At 36.4% G+C, this 12,613-nt stretch overlaps 1 protein-coding gene across 2 annotated transcripts in view; it reads right to left on the reverse strand.

The window, feature by feature from the left end:
- Positions 1-12,613, reverse strand: part of RBKS (ribokinase) — a 66,292-nt gene that overhangs the window by 24,303 nt on the left and 29,376 nt on the right. For both annotated transcript variants that reach the window (XM_052683348.1, XM_052683357.1), the window contains 2 exons: positions 8,918-9,082; positions 3,970-4,061 (listed from right to left, as the gene is read on the reverse strand). In XM_052683348.1, coding sequence (XP_052539308.1) covers positions 3,970-4,061; positions 8,918-9,082 — 257 coding nt within the window. The remainder of the gene's footprint in view (positions 1-3,969; positions 4,062-8,917; positions 9,083-12,613) is intronic.

The raw sequence follows: 12,613 nt of genomic DNA on the forward strand, positions 1-12,613 counted from the left end.
AACTCTTCTTGTATAGGGTTGTTTCTTTTTCAACATTTATAGCAGACTGAGAAGAACAACCATTGGTTTTCACTTAGATGACATTGGATACATTTATTTTTCATTAGAAGAATTAAGGGAATGGAGAACTAGCACATTCCTGCACAAACCTCAGGGATTAGGCTGTGCTGCATCTGGGAATTAACAAACTAGTCTCAACAAGCTTGATCTTTCTGGGAAAAGATAAAACTGAACTACAGGCTAAGCAAAGAAAGAACTGATAACCTTGCAAGATTTGTTCTGAGTTTTTTTCTTCATGAACCACATAAAAAGAAAGCAATGTCAGACATTAAAAAAATATTATTGCAACAAGCAAGAGTGAAAAGAACAGCTTGTGAAGAGCCTTCTAGACAAACTAATGGTAGATAATTCACTGATAGTATAATTTTGTTTGCTTCCCTGTAGCACATAAATCCATAAGAACAAGCTGTGCTGTTATATCAGATACTGCATGTGATTTCATTAAATCCTAAAGCAGTTAATGAAGAACAGAGTACAAAGTGTGAGGCATTTGATACTTACACATTTGGGACTCAAAACCCCAAGATTGTATAAAACTGTAGCTGACATTTTAAAATTTTTATTCTGTGACAAAGGTATCACAGATCAAAGCTGCTGACCAGTGTGGAAGTAAACAATAGAGATTTCTGACTCAGTAATAATTCAGCTAATCACAAGGACTATTCCCTTTTACTCATCTCTAGCAAAACAAACGCTCCACACCATCTGTGAAATGTCTTAGGCTCGATGGCTAGCTCTCTGCTCCACAGCTAGCACAGTTCTGTTACAAATATATTCACATGACATCCACAGAGTACAGGACTTAATAACATAAAGCTGTTTTTTGATGAAGAATAAAGATTAAAATATTTAGGTAAAATTATATGATAAATACCTGTAAATTTAAATTCATAAGAAAGCCAAACCAAGTAACAATTAAAATCAGTGAAAATTTAATCTTATCTTAGCATATGTGTCTGTGTTAAAAAGAATGTTTTAGAACCAGCTGAACTGCATAGCTCTACAGAGTTCATCTTTAAACCTGAGACAATTTGTTGAGAGCTATTAAAGGGCTTACTAATGATAAGGCAGAAATAAAATACTAGTTTTCAAGTAGTACTTAAAAATGCTGAATAACAAAAGATCTGCAAAAGAGGTAAGCCTGGAACATAAATGGGGTTTTGGTTAGAAGAAAATTATTTGAGGCTCAGAAATACCAAAGAGGAGCGGCAACGGAGCTGGAACCAAACATCTCAAGAAAGCAGATGTAAGCAGCATATTCAATAAACGTGGCCACAGAGGATTAAAAACAAAACAACCACCAAACCTATAAAATAAGAATGGACACAGTGGGTTAGAGCAAAGGTCCATCTCATTCAATTCCTTTTTTCTGGCTATGAGGGCTACCTGATACTGAGGGAAAGAAGAAAAGAAAGCTGAGAAACCTTTCCCCAGTATGTATTCTGGACCATCAAAGTGGAAGGTAATTCCCAATTTAAGAAGTTGAAGGAAATGCAGATGGATGAATGGAGAAAACCATCATTATTTTAAGATTAGCAGATTTAACTCATTGCTTTTAAATGGCATGTAGAGATGTGACCGGTAACCTTTATTTGGATATGTAAACATTTATTTCTATATTAAACTTCTCAAATGCATACATTACAGTGATCTGAAATCAAAGAAAGTAATGAAATAAACAGAAAACAGATGGCACATGAATATATAACAATTACTAAAAGAAAAAAAAAGATCTTTTGATTTTGGGATATAAGAAAAACAAGTGCTTCATTGATTCATTTTTCCTTTTTTCTCAGCAAAAAGAAAGGAAAAATGGCAATAATTCATCCTTGAACATCAACTCAATAACAAACCAGACATGGAGAGGATGAAGTAAAATATAATTGATTATTAAAAAGATGGTAATGTAATTCATTTCATTGCAAAATATGAGAAGGTTATTGCTAAAAGCAATTATTTATATGCAGTTCTGTGTTCTCAGAATATGCTGTAGGGGTCCCACAGCTCAATCTGTTCTCCCATGATATGGCTGGCAGGAACTTTCATAGGTCTATCATACCCATAAATTCAGAAGAGAGAAGCCTTTCAAACAGCACTGAATTCATTTACCTGACTGCAGGAAGTGATCCCAGCCATCTTCAAACGGTAATCACTTTTTAAAAGAAAATAGCAGAAAAGAATGCAAACTGTACCCCCAGCTCCATGGGTGGGTACAAAGGTGGATGAGTGAGCAGGGATCTATTGTAATTATGCACCTGTATTTCTAGTTCTCCCCATAGAGTAATTTTCTTTTCTCCATGTGGTGGTAATAATAATACGCTCTGGCTCCAGCAAGTAAAACTTCTCAAAGAATGTTTCTTTCAAGACTGTCCTCTAGCAGTAATAAAGGGAAAACTAACATGTGTGCTGCAAAGAGCAACGAGAGAAAAGTCAGGAACAGACAAGTAATGAAAACCAAAGTTTTGTGTCTAACACATGGGGGATAAGTTTTCTCAAGGGGAAAAAAAAAAAAAGCTAGTGACATGATGAAAAAAAAGCAAACAGTGAATGACATGTATTAAATTGATGGGAGAATATGGATGTTCTCAGCCCAAAATGCATGCTGTAGCCCATTTAACCAGTCCAGGGGCATGATTCAGGCATAAAAGAGTTTCCTGAAAGCATGAAGAAAATAATATGGGTGTCCCAAATGAAAACAAGTACTTTGTCTTATCATTCTCACTGTCACATATAACTGAATGCTGATGGCTCTGATAACCACAAATTATATTGCTTCCAACTATACTGGAAGCTTTGCCTACCAGAATCTGGAGGGGCCACAGCATCTCCCACCTTGAAAGAAATGTTTGGCTCATTCCTGAGTACTGTGGTGTATCCGAAATGGAGACGTGTATTGGAACATTTCAGAATAAAATTCCTATGTCAGCTTGGATTAATTAGAACCTTGAATGCTTGAAGACTCATGAACTGAGGACTTCTGATAAAGTTTGTAAAAGGTCTTCACAGAAATTTCAAAAGAGGGTAACTGAGCCTTATTTTGGCAGACACAGTCATCAGACAAAAAAAAAATCATATAGAAAACAGGGCTATGCTTTTAGCCCTCCCCTCTCCTCTGTACCCACAGGTACCATGTTCGTTGCAGAAATCCTGTTTGCTGCAGATCACTGTAACTATGATCAGGGCATGGTTTCTATCTGCTGTGTTGCTTCTTGCACATTCCTGTTTATATAAAGAGAGAGTGAAGAGAAGGAATACAGCGTGCTTTATGTTAATAAATAAGAAATTAAAACCAAGGCTTTGTGAGATGTGCTTAATTTGTCTCTTGTGACAAAAATAATTTGCTTGGGGAGAAATAAAATGCTTGAATTAGAAAAGAGCGGGAAAGATGGAAAGAAAAAGAGAAAACGCACAGTTGAAGGGCCAGAGAAACAGACTCACTGCAAACAGATCTGACAGGAAGAGGCATATGAAGCTGCTATTTACCATCAAGTGCAGCATGCATGCATCACCTCCTGGCAAGCGAGTTTAAAACTGTCAGAACGCTACGGCTAGCGCATTGCTGCTAATCATATGAAGGGACCGCAGAACGAGGACCAGGATCTATTTTAATATTTACCACTCAGTACTAGCATCTTAGTGTCCTTTTATGGATTTGTTTTACTCATCTACTTGTAAGGGAGGCTGGATACAACTTTCCTGCTGGAAACAATTAATTTAATTTTGAATGTAATTGAAATGAATTCTAGAATATTCTTCTTTACTCATTAAGTCAGGGATTAAACCTGTTACCTCCAGAAATCCTATGGAGGAGGAACACAGCTTAGTTTTTCTGCTCCCCATGCTGCATTTCCAATAACAGAATTCCCCTTAAATTTTACTGGTGAAGACTCCTTCATGTATGATTATTACCTCAGTTTCATTGCAGCAGAAGATGTCAGAATGGGTATAAAATTCTGGATCTAGGTCAGCAAGGGCAGGAGCAGGGTTAAACAAGGTTTTTACTGAAAAAAAAATGGAAAAAAGTCTAAACCTCTAGTATTTTAGATTAACACAACACCTGGAATATCATTGTGGTTAATACCTTCCAAGATTGCATTCACAGCCCCCAGTGTTTAGCATTAAATGCAAATGACTCTCATTTTCTATGTCTTCATTTTATAGAACTGCTAGAAGTTTTATTATATTAAAATTCCCATCTAATTAATGTTCAGTCACATAATAGGAACATGACAGACAAGTAACAGGAAAAAAAGCAACAAATTATTAATTAAAAAAAAAAACAGCACAGGAAAAGTCTTAAGCAAATACAAATTGTTTAACTGATGGTTCTTCTTAGAGGATTTTAACAGGTTTTACAAGAACCTATTTAGTTCTAGATTTTTTTCTATGTTGTTATCTGCATTCTATACATGAAGAGACAGGGATATAGACTAATGAAGGACGTGTCCAGACAGGGATTTAAATGTGGTTTTGAATGTGTTACCTAACTTGTTCAAACTGCCACACTGTAAAACTCTAGTGTAGACAAAGCACTGTATATTTTTAATATGTTATCTGGCAGAGCTAAAACCTTAGCTAAGGTATGGTAGAATATGTTAGTTAACCTAATCCGAAACTGTAGCCTAAGGCTCTGTGTAACAGTAGAAAAGGTTTGTCATGAGGACAGAGTGTGACTTCACTGGTAATACAGGAAGTCCTCAGAGTTAGTTTCTCATTTTGCCAATGTTATGTTGAATGCTGCTGTCTTTTAACTACACGGCCATCGCTTTTATATAAAGTGTACTCTCTTACTTGAGAAATATTGCAAGTGATCAAATCTTCCAATTCAGATGTCTGTATTTTCAGCCCTATATGTTTATTTAGACTCTAAGCTATAGTACACGGACACCCAGAACACTTCTGAATCCCACTTAGCTCCCTAAAGAGAAAGATCCTCAAAGCTTTCCGAAATCTCAGCTCCAAGAAGGTTAGAGGATACTCATTTTGATTAATAATTCAGAAAGTTGCCTGTGACTTTATCATGTCTATTTGTCTTGTTAAAAATAATCTTATTTAAAGCACAAAGGCATTTACTCAGAAGTCAGAAAATGTCAGAATTAGGATTTCCAGTAAAATCTTCATTTGGCTCCCTTACATTATTACAATACAGTATGTATTATAATAAACTCTTTAATTATATGATCACATACCACTGAAAAACAGCATGTGAACACTTAATTAAAGACTGCAACCTAATATATATGCAGAAAAGAGACAAATTAAGCTTTCATAGGCAAACTTAACTCTTACACTTCCTATTTTCTGAATTGCCACCCTAATTAAGTTTTTTTTTATTTAAAAAAAATATATATATTTAAGGTATACATTCATAAGCAAAACAAACAAACAAAAACAAACAGTACATACTGAAAAACAAACTCAGTCCTATAGTATTATAATGACATATACAATGGTCATGAACAGCACTAGAAGTGTTCCAGCTTGGGCTTTAAGTAATGCAGACTCATCATGAACAGGTTGGAATATGTTGGTATTATGTAGTTCACTCCCATGTTTAATATTTGCTGAGCCACTGGGGAGATGGAAGAACCTTAAGATTGTCTTTCAGACTGTGAAAAACAGGACTTGTGTTCCCCTTAGGAACACCAGATTATTTTCTGCCCAATCTCTGCCTTTCCATTTGCCAAGATCCATTCTCCTAACATACTTTCCATTCCTAATAGTATGAATACAGAAGAGACAAAGCTGGGTTGGAATGGTGGGGGGGGAAGCATAGATTTCAGACATGGGAAGCATAAAAGGAATTAATTTTTTGAGATGTCAGAGGAAGAAGGAAGAGAACTGAAAGGAGAACCTCTATTTCCTTGGCCTCCAAGAGATCAATATCAGCGTAAAAGAAGCTGCTTAGGATCAGAGTCAGGAATGACTCTGAAAGTCTGTGTTGAAGGTAGTTACCTTCCAAAAGCAGGTAACACAGTAAAAATTAGGCAGATTTCCATACTGTAAAGTCTTATCTTTAAATGAAATCTCCCTTGGTATCAAGTCTTTACTAAGTTTTGAGGTAGCCAGTCTACACCTTTTAAAGGCACGTAGACTGGATGGCAGTTTTCCATGGCCTAGTTTCTGAAGCCACTGTCTTGGCAGAATTCTACAAATAATTTAACCACGGATAAACAGCTTGTATGAAAAACTGCAACCCATGATTAAAAAGTTGAAGCACTTGATCTACTTGAAAGTGACATACAACCTTAATAGCTGAAGCTGCTTCCAGACCTGGTTAATGCCATTCTTCCCTACAGTGTTAACAGGCTGGAGTTATCTGTCTTTATATAGAGAGTTATCTGTCATTTATAGAGCTTGGCATTACAGGAGCCTGAAAACCGCTTTACAGACTTTGGTGCACGATAATATTTTGCCCATAAATGAAGTGATTCTCCTCTTGGAAGCAGCATGTGGCCATTACAACCTAACATTTTCCAATCAGATTTCCACTGCAATTTATACCCACTTAGGTTATTCACAACCCCTCCCTTCCTTCCTTCTTGCCTTTCCTTCACTCTGAGATTGTCTTCAACAATCAGTGCTACAATTACAGGATGTCAGAACACGAGATGTCTCCCTCTCTAACAAATCTGTGTCATGTGCACTAAACAGAAGCAAAGGAGTTTTGCCTGAGCATCCATATTCTTTCTCCATCTTTATGGTTATTTCGTTTCAGTAAGAATGAAGAAAAACAAGCAAAAAAAAAACAACCTTGAAGCTGTGGTTTGAGACATCTGGATATGCATCTGTTCAACAAAAATACTGCACATCCTAACACACATTACTGCATTATACATGAGCGTATAGCAGGGTAAAAAGAAAAAAAGAAAATTGCATTAACAATTTAGAATTGGCTAAGGATGGATTTTTACAATGCTACAAACTCAGCTGTTTATTTAAATTTGACTGCATCACGACACGTGAACATGTGTAGCCAGTTGCTTTATAGCAGAAGCAACCCAAACTCTGCTGACACAAGACCTGCACAATGACAGCAGACTGACAGCACAGAACTAGTGCTGGCCCACAGTTACCACAATCTCTCCTCAATATGTTGTGTTCTCTGCAGTTGCTAAATGCCTGCATGCCTGTTGTGTGTATCAGGTTTGGATTTTCTGACATGGGCTGGTATCCTGCCATAAGGAAGTGACAAAAAAATAAAGCAACTTTACTAGAACTATGTGCAGACTTAGAAGAAGACAAAATAAGTCATTGATATTGGTTCATGAACCAATTATATTCCATTAGCCACTAGATTAACAATATTATCAATTTTCATAAAAATTTAAAACTAAAACATAGCAAGTTCTGTTGCCCCCTCCTTACGCAGACTGTAAGCATCCCAGGTGCTAGTTACTCAGTTAAGTGAAGTTTAGATTTTTTTTTTTTTAATTTGCATTTCAAATAGAAGCAAAAAAAAATTCTTCTGTGTGCACAGAGTATAGTTCGTACAGTTTAGGACGATTACCGATATTACTTTGCATGTAACATAGCCACTTGAATCAGCACAAAATATGTGAAAAGGATGCATGAAGTTCTCCTACATCTGAAGAACTTCTCCAAAAGAGTGGTCAGGTGCTGGAGTGCCCAGGGAGGTGGTGGAGTCACTTCTGGTGGTGTTCAGAAAATGTTCAGATGTTGTACTAAAGGACATAGCTTAATGGAAAATATTGGTGATAGGTGGATGGTTGGACTGGTTGGTCTTGGAGGTCTTTTCCAACCTTGGTGATTCTATGGTTCTGACTCTATGATGCCTTCACTAGTGCATGAACAACAGAAATGACAACAGCTGCACAGCAGTGCTCAGTGCTGCAGGGGGACTGAGGAGCAAAGAAGCCCAAGGTGCTATGATCTACTGGAGCAAGTCTGGACCCAGCTGCAGGGATCCAGTTAGTTCTGATCCCAGTTCCTTCTGCGACCAGCTGCACAGCTGACCATTTGAGCTGTTCCCTCATAGTCTATCCACAGTCTTGATAAATGAAAACAACATAAGTTTAATACCATATAGATGCTTCACTTGCATAATTATTTACTTAGCGTTGTACAAATACTGTGGTAATTGTGCTTGAGTAACTGAAGGAATTACAGACACTTAAAGAACAAAAGCATCATGTTGGTAGTGAAACCCCATCTTGTTCAAGCAAAATGCCAGCTTTTATCCAGGTATATTCTACACTGAAGGAACAAGGGCCTACGTTTAAAAGTACAGCACAGTAACAATTACTAATAATTTCACAGACCATAGACCATGACTGTCTATCCAAAGGCAGCATGCCAACTCACACTCTAAGAATCTTTGTTAAAAAGAAAAAGCTCTTTTTTAAAAATTTTAAAATTAGGGATATTAACTTCCATGCAGAAAACCACAGTCATACTTACTGCTTTGATACAAGAACAAGGGCATAAGTCTGTTTTTGAGGTTATTTCATTCACTTTGTTGTGTGCAGAACTCAACTGACTTGCATTCTTTATGCTTGTTCTGCACTGGCACAAGACCAGAGTCAGGCCCATAGTTCCTGACCTAATGACATTACAGTGTCTTTAGTCACAGCATGAGAATCAGAGAAAAAGCAGTACCAGCCATATATGGGATTAGAAGGGTAGAGACTGATTTGCCATTCAAGTTAAATGTAGCAAAATTTAAAAACTGAATTCGGTTTTCACTAGCGTAGCGTGAATTTGTTGGTCACTGTTTCAGTTCTAAATAATACTGGTAGGACAGAAAAGTCCACATGATCTTCACTTTGAAAGCACAATAAAGAATAGTTTTCATGTAACACGAGCGAAGGACACAGAAAGGCTTATGCTAAATTACCTCCACTGGCACGTGCCATTTTCAGCGCTTCAAGAGAAACAGCAGGGGTTATTTCTAGCTGGCAGACAACCACTTTGGCTTTACAGATGATATCAGAAGCTCTCTTCAGGTCTTCAGAATTTAAAAGCAGATTGGCTCCTGGAACTATGACAATAACATTCTGTCCTAAAGAGAAGATATAATATTTTTTGCCTTAACTTTTTGCAATAAAGTATGTAAAACAGTCCTTTGCTTTTCTACAATACCTTTTAGATGATGATTTCAGTTTTCTTTCAAAAAACCCCAGAAACAATTTAATACTTGTGGCATTTTCAAATATCCAATTATATCAGAAGATAATCAAAACAATTGAAGGATTAACAAATGCAATACAGTGCAACAAATGCAGTATATATTTCTTCAGGAAAGTCATGAATGAACTTTCCCCACTCTTATTTCAGTGTTTCTAATGAACCGTAAAGAAGCACCATACTAGTCACAGTGAAGATATGGAACATACACCAAGACTGATACGTGTCTTTTCCTAAAGTACTGCAATAGTGTTTGAAGACAAAAGCATCATGATCAATCTTCCCGTGAGCAGGTAACAGGATATTTCACAAAGCAATGAAAATTATGTGTGTCCAAATTATGTGTTTCAGAAATGCAGACTTTCTCTGTCTATTTGTGAAGCTTCAAGTTAGAGCCCCTAAACAATATGAAAGCCAGAATCAGCATGTTACAAAAAAAACAGAGATAATGCTTGTGGCTTAAGAAACCCTTACCAGAAGTAAGTAAGAAAAGTGGATAACAGACTTTTCTGAACTTGAAGCTGGCTGGTTGAATGCTCTAAGCAAAGCCTTACACACACAAGCCCAGCAGTATCTCAAAGCACTCTAAGATCCTTTTCAGTCTTGTCGTTTGTTTTACAGTTAGGTGAAGAGGTTCATTTAAGTAGGTTCCAAATAGGTTTTTGTTTTTCTCCAGACTGCAAGTTGCCCTCTTTCATTGCAGTTTCTTTGTTTCTTTTTTAATCTCTGTTACAACACCTAGAGACCTTCAGGCATGGGTGCCTTCAAATTAAAATTTATTATTAATCACTCAGGTATTAAATTCAATAAGTCAGTTGTTCCTTGATTTACAGGCTCAGCCCGCCCCCGCCGAAGGTTCCTTTAAGGACTGCCAATCATTAAAGGATACCAATTCTGTGATGAACTGAATTACTCTGTAAATAAATATTTATGTTTTTAAGTACATTATTTTTCTTGAATAAGACTTCAAAGTCCTTTGAATAAGAAACGTGCAAAGCTTGTCTCCCTAAATGTGCTCTGAAAAGAAAGCAGGACAATGGAAAGAATAATATAATGATCTCAGAGGGAGGGGCCCAAGCTTTCCAAAGCAATTCTGCTGTCAATGGTTTGGTACAGAACAGCTGCATTTGAAAAGCAAAACCTCAGCATTTAAAGCCAACGCCCTGCTTTTCAACAGACAATGATGGGCATCTCCGATTAAAAAACAGAAAGAAAAAAATCTTCTGCAACAAGCAAATGCTATCAAAGATATCTGAAACCTGCAAAGGAGACTTTCAAAGGCAAAAAGCAACTATTTTGCCAAGCATATATGCTGAAAGTTTATGTAATAAAGCAGTAAATAGATAAATAAATAAACCACAACGAATTGGTAGAACAAAATATATTTCATTTCTGCCTTGACTCCATGCTACATAGAATCTGAGACTCTATCTACATGTCTTGCTGCATTATCTTGCTAAACTATTTAGCTGTACTGACATGTATATTATTATTAGTCTTTAGAGCTAATGGCCCAAGGCGATAAGGAAGGCTGTTTGCTTAAACTTATATGTGCAAATTCAAGATAGACCATGCTGCATTGGATTACATTCAGAAGCTTTTCTTTGTAACAACAAAAGGCCAGAGACTTAAAGTCTGCTTTAAAGCAAGCAAACCATACCTGCCAGAGAAATAAAGTACCTACTGCGCTGTAACAGACTCGACTGGCTTAAACTCAAGCTGTAAATAAAAAGCCACATTCTGTTCTTAGCTATGCATACCACACTGACTGTGAATGACAACAGTCACCAGAAATTTATACCAGTGTGCATGAAAGCACAATCTCGACCCGCGTATTAACAACTAATACCAGAATTCTGTATTACCAGCACCCATCTTGTTGGAAGCAACTATTTCTTGCCAGGGAAATCAGATGGGAAATCAGCACCAGGGACAACAGAGTTAAAGACAGATGGTAAACAGGGGACGGATTCATCTTGTCCAACATTAACAAATTTCAAGTTTTCCAAAACATTCTACATTCTAGAGAATTCTAAGAAAACTAATTTCTAAGGATTAGTTTTCTAGGTTCCTTCAACAAGGAGGTAAGTATTTTCAGATGTTTTTCAGTCTTCCGTTTCTTAGATAGCCTTTTGAGGTGAACATAAACTATCTGAAAAATGTCTGTGTTCAACTGTAGATGAAGCTTTAAAACATTCACATAACTCAGAAACAACTCCAGTGAGGTGAAAATGTTGCCCATACTAAGAATGACAAAAAGATATTCACTGTGTTAAAGCTAATTCTAAAATATTAGTGCACAAACTAAAAGTTCATAGTTTTTTGTAGGGAGCATCTATAGAATTGTAAGTTTTGCAGATGTCAGCTAAAATAAAGGCCACATTCACAGCTCTTGAAAACTAGAATAGCTAAATAAAGCTGATAAACTTACGGAAGCTTACACCAGATGGTGATTGAGTCCAATCAATACTTTAAACAGCACATGTATGTATATGTAAATACTGTTCTTGGCTGGCCTTCTAACCCTGCTGCTGTTCCTTCTTAGAAGGCTAGATAACTCCAACTATATTTTTCTTCCAAGTATCCTTTTATACATGCCACCAGATGAGAACTCTCAGTGGAAAGCAGTAAACACCACAGTGCAATAATCCTCACTTTACTGTTAATACAGGATGAAGAGGCTAAAAGTCATCAGTAGTAGAACTTAGAACTCATTAAAGATCTCAAAGAATACAGTTTAAACAATAGGTACAGAACTTCTGAATATTAGTTAATTGGGAAAAAAGAACATGTTTGTGACCAGAAAATAATGTTACAAGGAAAATATTTGCTGCTAAATCACACAATTCATGACTACAAGGGCATGTTTTGGGTGTGTCATAGTACAATAATTTCTGTGGAGTGATTTGGTAGAAGCACTGAACAGTTTTCTACATAGAACATTCAAGTTTATGATGAATGTCAATATATAGAAATTCTATAAAAATTCAGTGACATTTATTTACAATCCTGAAGGTTCAAAACAAAATTTTCTCTTTGGAAAGTACAATTCAATCAAGTTGGCATATGTATTCTAACTTTGCTGTGTTTATTGAGCCCAATTGAAATGTATATTTTGAATGTTTTTATACAACCAGTGCTTCAGTACTGAAAGTACATTTACTTACAAATATTGCATATTCACTGTTGATGAATGATTAATATCCTCATCAAGTCAGTGTAAAGCCTATCTCAAGTGAAGGTTATCTCACAGTATTCTCTATAGGTGAATTTAGTTTCAGCTTGCAATAATCAAGAGCACTTAAATCATGACCTACCAATCTCTGTTGTCCCCTCAAGTGAATATTTGCCATGAATATGAAAGTTGTCAGATTGGTTCAAGCTACTGGTCCAGTCAGAGCAGCTT

The sequence above is a fragment of the Tympanuchus pallidicinctus genome, unplaced genomic scaffold (genome assembly GCF_026119805.1).
Source record: "Tympanuchus pallidicinctus isolate F22 unplaced genomic scaffold, pur_lepc_1.0 scaffold1, whole genome shotgun sequence".
In the NCBI taxonomy this organism is placed as follows: domain Eukaryota; kingdom Metazoa; phylum Chordata; class Aves; order Galliformes; family Phasianidae; genus Tympanuchus; species Tympanuchus pallidicinctus.